This window comes from Apostichopus japonicus, chromosome 2 (assembly GCF_037975245.1).
Source record: "Apostichopus japonicus isolate 1M-3 chromosome 2, ASM3797524v1, whole genome shotgun sequence".
Lineage (NCBI taxonomy): Eukaryota > Metazoa > Echinodermata > Holothuroidea > Aspidochirotida > Stichopodidae > Apostichopus > Apostichopus japonicus.
In genome coordinates this window covers 13,065,001-13,073,771 of record NC_092562.1, presented here as the reverse complement: position 1 = coordinate 13,073,771, position 8,771 = coordinate 13,065,001, and the positions used below count along the sequence as shown (strand labels likewise).

Below are 8,771 nucleotides of genomic sequence, written 5' to 3'. Positions count from 1 at the left end.
GTCAGTGACTCTTTAGTGAAATATATTTATCATGACAAGATAAGGACACAAATGATTGTCTGGATTTGCAAGAAAAGGCAAGCAGGTTGTTTAAATTCAAAGTGGCTGTCAAATTAGGCACCTTGATGTGTAGTACACCATGTGCACCACATGTCTATGCCAATAATATAAAACAGCCACTAAAATCTAGAAACACAGGCCTGTACATAGTACATGTATCTTACAGTACTCAATTACACTTGAACACTGACCTGTATGTGTACCTTATTTACTAGGGAAAGTCTATGGTTAAAGCTGTACACTCATCAATCCAGATGATTCATATTCTCCCAACATAGTTAAGTTTAGCTCTTCCTTGCACCCCCACAGATTAGTCTCATTCCCCCACAGCTATCTTTCTAACACAACAAGTAGATTACCAACAATTTTCAAAGAATACTGTATCCTGAGTACCTTGCAGTAATTTGAGAATGCTGTACAATGTTTTGTGCAGTTTAACCTAGTAGCCATGTTCACATTAAATAACGCAAGAGCTGTTATTAAGTCCGGGAGGAGGATTATATCAGTTACTTAGAACAAGACGCCTTAACATTTTAGAATGATTTAGTTTCATAAGTCCGCCTGCACGATTAACATATTGCGCAGGCTTGAAAAGGTTTATATCAGCTGTTCAAATTTCCCTGTGGTTTGCTGTTTGTTACATGTGCTAGCTGTACTAATTATACTACTCCGTATACCACTGCACATAAAAAGTTTACTGTATCAAACCAGTCCGTACCACTATTAGTACATGTGCAGCACGTGTGCATGTAGAAAATGTGAGGAGCGGAACTGTGGGCTATTGTGTGAGTTTATGTACACACTATACGCACACAGCCTTACCGCGGATTGAGACGATAATCGTTTCTTGCAGTTAAATTTCGTCTGAATTAGTTGTAATTTTGTTGATTCTACAGTTGTTTTGTTATGGTTCTGAGCAATTATGACTTGAAATTTGTTAAAATAATCATAAAACTGTCTATCATATGAATAAGTGCAACTTGTGATGGAAGGTAATAGGCTACATTACATACAGTATGTTCATGAAAATCTATATCTAGCGTTTTCTGGGGTTTTACTTTTGCAAATCTAGCGTTTTTTGGGCATATGCCGTTGGTAACGCTGACTACATTGTTCAATTCACAGTAGCTACCACACCGATCACATCATAACAATGTGTCCAATACTTTCACATACTACTTTTATAACTTGGGCAGTACGTGTAGGCCTAAGCTGGCGGGCTTATTACAGTATCACTTATAATATGCACTTGGATCCTACATACGTTCAATGCAGTGCATTGCTGCAGTGCAAAGAAAACGTCAAACTAAACGTAAATTGCTTAGGCCTATGGAGATTGCTTCCATAGCATACAGTACGCCAGTGGTCATGTGATGATCATGTTGTTAGTAATAATTTTCCGCCATTACCTTTGACTATTTGGAAAGGCGAAATTCGGTTGTTGCCGTGTTTTTCCGCAATATTACTAACTTTGCTAAACTTATTGGGCAGTTTGTTGTAATCTGACTTTGTTTGGACGAAATGACTGGTTCCAAAATCAGGCATATCAATGCAAAAGCTTTGTGTTGGGTTAACGTTGTAGTTGAACCATGACTCAATACGTTAGGCTAACCGCAGAGTTTAACACGAGGCCTCTCCCGCTAATGATCAGTAAGATGTTCAGAATAATGTGATATAATTGCATCAAAATTAGAAAATATTTATTTTAACTACTTAAAAATAACATACATCATAGTACTAAACAAAACACATGACAGCTTACCTTGATTTTCCAAAATATCAACAAATATGTCCATAAATTAGAAGGAGCAGTTGTGTCTTATCGTGCATGTCTTGGTCGTTGCGTCGCTCTGGTACTACATAGTACTAACTGAATGGCATGGGCAGTACTTCTACGAAAGGCAGTTCGCACAATTACGAGGCGGGTAGTTTAATCGCTATGATCGCTATGTAGAGTTGTAGAATCACTAGTTGATCACTCTTAATACTTGGAAACAATCTGTAAATGTACGTGTCACGTTAGTATTTCGACCAACTACAACATTCTTAATCTACTCACGATGAGTAACTTCGTTCACATCGTTTATTGTAAGCATTAAGGAAGTATCGTCACTCAATGCATGAGTAAGTTTACGAATTAGATCAATGAGTTGAGTACCTAAGAATTCGGCGTCTAGCATCTGTACACATTGCCCCATGTATTTTCAGTACTGATTAAAATTTGCAAGTACATGTATGCGCATATTTTGTGAAATAAGAGTCGCACTACGAGTTGAGGTGCATCCCTACTCATTAAAGGTATAACATCTTACTAACAGACGAGTAAGCAGATTTTCTGTGCACGATACTCATTAGGCATGTTTAATCGCCACGTACTATCTTTTCACACAAACCTTAATGTTTATACATTGAAATTGTGGCCTTGTTGAAGGAGCGGTGTGTCGGATGGAACTTTGTTAGCCTGCCGAACAAACGTTTTAGGTATATCGTATGGCAAGGATAAATCAAGATGAAGATTATAATAGGAGAGTAACGCATTTGAAGAAGGTTTGCCGTTGTAACATCACAGATTCTGCATACTATGTCATCTATACTCTCTTTCAAAATCCTTTTAACGGCGTTGCCAGAATCCCGGCAATCTCTCGTTATTACAGCATCGGTTGTATAAAAGATTTAAAGGCATTGAAGACCCGCCCCAAACCGCGTGCCGCCCTCTGCTGGTAAAGTTAACTTCAGTTGCTTGCAAGTGACGTTTTGTTCGTGTCTCTACAAAATGCAGACAGTAGTGAAACGTGATACCTTGTTAACTTTTTTCTGGACCTGAGATGTCCATCGCTGCTATTTACACAGTGTTGTGGGTTTTGACTGTAGCTACATGTATTGACAGTACACTAGTGTCTAATTACCGACGGTAGCAAGCTGTGTGTGTATTTTCTGGGATCGATGGTGGTGTCTAACACTTCTGTTACACCTCATTCGAAACTAGGTCAGATTACCGGCATCAGATGTTTCTTTGGGCGCGAGTCTTCACTCCCTTTAATATGCAGAACACAGATATAAAAACAGTTAACTTTTTTGTCTTCTTTGCTCTCTAGAATATAATGCTAACAACTGTAAAACCACACACCATTTTAGAAAAGAAAAAGAAAAGAAAAGGCTCGAATATGAATGAAAGTTGAAAAAGAAGCAGAAAAAAAAACAATATTTTGCAGCTGAATCATTCAACAGCTGAATCATTCAACCGTCATTAATATCAAGTGAAACTCTAAATTCTTCCAAAATCTGCCAGGTCATGAAAAAATTGTCTCTTTGTTTTGATCTGTTTCTCTTGATATTGGTGGCGAAGTATCAAATGCAGCTAAAAGAACGTTTACGGGTTTTGTTTTGTTCTGACGAAATGTAAACCTTTCAAATAATGTATTTGTCTTGAACTTACTTTCCAAATACCTGTAAAATATTAAACATTTTGAAAGTATATAAAAAAAAAATGATGTTGCAAGATCAAAGATTTGTCTTACATTGTTTCAAATCTTTTGATTTTTCTTTGTACAAACATTAACTTTTAAACCCGATCACCTGACATTAAACAAACAGCACTGTTACTCTCTAACTAAACTTAAAATGGGAACTGTTTAAAGTTTCCATGGCAAACTCCATAGTCACGTGGTTTCTGTCCGGTCCTTTTACTTCACGGTTCAAATTGATGGGAATCTGAAATAAAAAAAAATTGATTATAGACCTGAAAAACACGGTGTACAGTCTTGTATCAAAGTGTGTGTTTCTGTTTTAATATAAACCCGGGTTAGTGATATTCAAAGTAACATTAATACTGAACAACATGAAGCAATCCCCTCCAGATATAGTAATACCAATGAGACTTAATGTGCAGGAGGCTAATATAAATTTGATCAGATTGTCAATAAGTTTCTCGTTGGGTCAGACACATATTCTGCATGATTGTGAAACAAATGCTAAGGCCTAAATTGGGAAACTTTAAATTAATAAAAAAAAAATCTCTTAATTCGAGATGAAATTTGAATCTGTCAGAATGTAACGTTATCTGATTTAGGTAATCAGTAAAATATCGCAAAACAAAATTGATCGACATTAACTGATATAAAGATAAACAATGCTCACGTGATACTTTAGACGCATCCCTGCCTGGGGTCGCACGTTTCAAGGGCTGTGCAAGAACAAGTCTGGGCGCAGTTTGTACCCCATGTTCCAGCCGGGCAAGCTGAATAAAAAGGAACGTGAAATCGATTAAAAATTGCATTTGAGAAAGAATAGAAAATATAAAGTAGCATGAAGGAGATTAGTGAGATGATCAAATGTGTTTACATTCATCTCTCGCTTCATACAGTCGGTTTTTACAAGGTTTTCATTACAGCTCGGCCAACCAGAGGAGTATATGCGAAAGCCAAGTCGAGCTCCGGGTCACGTGGTTAGCTGGTCTCGTTTAAAAACCGGGATACGCGAATCACGCGGGGGAAAATAAATGTCCCCGTTCTGAAGATTTAACATTCGTTGGACACAGTATATTAATAACGATTTCTAGGCCGGTCCTGGTGTCCATAGCAACGAACAGCTTGGCGCAAGGATTATACTGTACTGAGCGTGCAGCGTATCTTATCAATACGGACTATTGGCTACTATATGATACTGGGCGGGGATTTAAAGAGGTGGAATAAGAGTGTTTAGGAGGTGGAGAGAAGGTAATGGGTGTTTGAGGGATTGGGGGTTGGAGAGATATCTCGCTTATCCATTTTCAATTTGGTTACTAAACTGGCCGCAATTTTGACAAACCACATCCTATCTTTTTTTGTCCTGTAATGAACCATTTTATTAAACACACTTTTTTAAAACAAGTTTTTAGTGAAAAAAAAATAAAAAAATATGGCTGTAACGATACTGATCAAATTGAAACTGCTGCTATAGAAGGCAACGGGGCGTAAGATAAATTGCGGACCAGATTCAGTCAGATCATAAAACAGAACATATTGCAAGTTGGAAATTTAACATATATGCCGGCGATCATAAATATGTACCGTAAATAACACTTACCCATGGTACACTCTGGTAGCTGGAGACCAGATCTACATTGGCATCCAAGATCCTCACGATTACATATCTCGAGCTCGATGCAGTCGTTACCAGCCGTACCAGGGAAGATATTATCGCAATTAATATCACAACTCTGACCAATAAGATTAGCCGCTCCACAAGCTATCAAAAATGACGAAAAGGGAACAATAAAGTGCAGTATAGTCTTTATAACAAACCTGAGTCGAAAAGAAGATGGAAATACTGGCAGATGGATATGCTAAACTATCGCCAGATTTGATCAATCTTTGGTAGAGGCAGGAAAGAGTGAGTATATAAGGTTGAAGTATTATAATAGAGGCAACCTAATTTCCGCGTAACGTCTTTCACTGCATATATACGCAAATACTTGTGTTTCTTTGTTCCCTTATATATAGAGTAATATATTGTGATTAGTTATCCGAAATGCAGTAAGATTCTGTTACGGTATACTATTAATACTCCGACGAAACTGTCCGCACAGTAAGTCGTGACCTACCGTATACATATCAACTGCAACATTTAGCCTATACCTAGGCCTACACATCTGTTTCATACCATTAAGATACCTCTCATCTGGAAAAGGTTAATATGCGGTTAATATACGAAACGACAAACTGCAAAACGTACAGGACACATACATTGTTTAATGCATGTGTCTTCGGGAAGGGTGAATAAACCATACTTAGTGCGATCAGACACTCAAGTAACTCTCAAGTAACTTTCTCTCTATTAACTTTGTAAATGCTACTTACGTAATTCACAGTTTGTACCCGTGAAACCTGGATAGCAGCGACATAAACCGGTCTGTACATCGCAAATACCACTGTTACAGTTTGGACAAGTACTATCACACAAGGCTCCATAGGCTCCAGTCGGACATTCTGTAACAGATGATTTAAATATAGACATTATATTCATGTCAATACACAATTGTAATAAATAATGCAATTATTTACAGTATAATTTTTTTTTTAAAGTCAAGTAGAAATAGCTAATAATGTGTAACTATGCAATCTATGCTAAGTATATATACGCACACACACACACACACACACGCACATATATATATATATATCTATATCTATATATATATATATCTATCTATCTATATATATATATATATATATATATATATATATATATATATATATATATATATATATATATATATATTATTCTGTCTTAACAAGAGTCATTTGAGGCTGTTTAGATATTAAAACCACCATCACTGATGTCAGAATGGTTGAAGTTGTTCTGCCTTTTTTCGCAGTTGCTTGAAGCATTTGCCATCTTGACAGACAACATTTCATGGGGGTTATAAGATTAATAAGTTAGTCTGTGTTAGAATATGTCTATATGTGCCTATTGTGCGTGGTGTTGCTGGTGGTGCGCGACCTTTGTTACTTGTTTATTTGTGGTAAATATTGATCGCTTTTGCTTATTCCGCTTGCTGATTTCACATACCTCTGACGTAAAGGTATAAAATGGGATGCCAGGTTCGTAGGTACCTCTTCACACGGTATCCTTCATATACGCCTTCATGGTTGGCTTTAATGACTGGATTGTGAATCAGCGTCAAACTGCCATCGAATTGCGGGTAGTCTGTTACAGCACCAGTTATCAAATCCGTGCGTCTCCATCGCACTTCTGGCAGAAATCGAATGTTATCCATTGTTATAGACAACTGGCACGTCGAACCTTGCACGCAAGTCTGGGTAAAAACTTGATTTCTGAATCCTGAAGGAAAGAAAAGGAACAGATAAAACCACGCTTAAATGCAAAACAAAACAAAAAGTCAGCGTTGTTATAACGTTACATATAATTCCACAAACCAATGATATCATGATATAATATACATATATATATATATATATATATATATATATATATGTATATATATATATATACTTCAACTTACTACTTCCCTCTGTAGCGATGCAAAAGATATTTTCAACGATTGCGTCATCCCGGTCGATGACAGTATCGAAGATGCCAAATCGCCGGCCTCGTGCATTTGGTTGGACTGGCATCCTGTACCCTAATTGTAGATTAGCACTTGTAGTTAGGGCCTGCCATCTGGGAAGAAGAGACGTTGGCCACCGGCCAGTTTTGGCTGCACGTTGAATAGCCATCTGAACTACCCCAACAGTCTCTGACGGGGAGACAACGAAACCCACGTTCACATCACCTCCCGACCTTCGTTCAGCTACTGGGTTATGTACGATACAACTGGCGTCGATGTTGCTGAAAGGCACTTTGGATGAAAACGAGAAAGAAACATTCATACTCTTTTTTTTCTGAAGTTGATACCTTGCAGGTCTATAAAGTAGATGTGTTCAAAGCGATGAGATCCGAGATCAAAATGGGAGCTTCGCAACAACAGGCTCAAGTGCACTCCAAGAAAGAAAAAAAAAACTTTTGAGACTTTTGTTAAACTCGCTGTCATCTATAGCAGTTCCGAATCGCCTTTTGTACAACAAATCTTATTTTGGTGAGGTGGGAGCTGGATTGAGGGTGGGTGAATTCTCAGATTTGCATACGCGTGAAGGAGGGTATGATATAGTAAAGTTGTAATTGTGTCACGAATCGTACGCTGTAAATCTGTGTCTTTTAATACGCTTCATTGTCCGATTCACGTTAACGCGCGTGGAAAGTGAAATGCTTCCATAACTTCCGCACAGCATGATAAAGCGACGTCAAAGTGTTCCACGTTTACTTAAAGGATTGGTTCAGTTGTCATACATGTTTATTGTATGTTAAAGAGGACAATAAAAGAAACACAATGGTGAAAAAACTGTTCAAATATCTTTTTCGGTTAAAGAGATATTCAAGTGTAAAGTTGATTTGGTCTAGATTGTGTAGAAACTGCTGAAATCTGACTAGCTGTGATGTCACATCCTCAAATTCCTGAAAAGTCTTTGTTTATTTCTCTAAATATTTTGTGAGATTTCATGACTTTCAACCAAAAGATATGTCAGGAGATTTCATATTTGTCAAAGGAAGCATTTAAGATTAAACATCTGGGGAATTTTGATTATATTATTTTCAAATGTGTTAAAAAATGTAAATAATTTTTAAAGAAATATATTCACAAATGTTTAGGAAGTGAGGATGTGACGTCACACCCTCACAGTAAGTCTTTCTACACCAGTCGTTTTCAAAGAAATTTTGATATCTTCAAAGTGTCATATCTCCTTAACAGAGCATGCTATCATGGTAGTTTCTTCACTGTTCTTTTTGTCTTTTTGTGCTCTTTCATACAAAATAGACATGTCTAACACCTGAACCAATCCTTTTTAAACGATCCCAGAGAATACAAGATTCCATACCACACTGAATCGTGAATGGTATACCCGGCCACAATTCTTCCCTTCCTTGGTAGCACTTACCAACACAGACAGCGCCAACTGCAGGGTCGTTGTATACGCAACCGCCTTCCTGTGAGTCAGTACAAACACAACTCGCAAGATCCGAGGTTAAGCAAAATCCACATGATGCATCTGGACAATTACACGTATCCGCTGCAAAATGGAAATATTATAACACAATAACATAAGAAAACAGAAGAGAGCAGTACGAAGGCCTAATTTTTCGTACAAGTTAGTTAGGAGGGAAAATGTTTAATC

General features: G+C 37.4%; 1 protein-coding gene across 1 annotated transcript in view; it reads right to left on the bottom strand.

Moving 5' to 3' along the window:
• Positions 1-3,296: 3,296 nt before the first annotated feature.
• The window catches only part of LOC139978616 (uncharacterized), a 16,725-nt gene continuing 11,250 nt past the window's right edge, over positions 3,297-8,771 (bottom strand). Inside the window, exons 6-12 of the mRNA XM_071988975.1 lie at positions 8,535-8,666; positions 7,064-7,399; positions 6,610-6,882; positions 5,898-6,026; positions 5,125-5,286; positions 4,198-4,297; positions 3,297-3,771 (exon numbers count right to left, since the gene is read on the bottom strand). Of these exons, the coding sequence (XP_071845076.1) occupies positions 4,206-4,297; positions 5,125-5,286; positions 5,898-6,026; positions 6,610-6,882; positions 7,064-7,399; positions 8,535-8,666 (1,124 nt within the window). The 3' untranslated portion in view covers positions 3,297-3,771; positions 4,198-4,205. The remainder of the gene's footprint in view (positions 3,772-4,197; positions 4,298-5,124; positions 5,287-5,897; positions 6,027-6,609; positions 6,883-7,063; positions 7,400-8,534; positions 8,667-8,771) is intronic.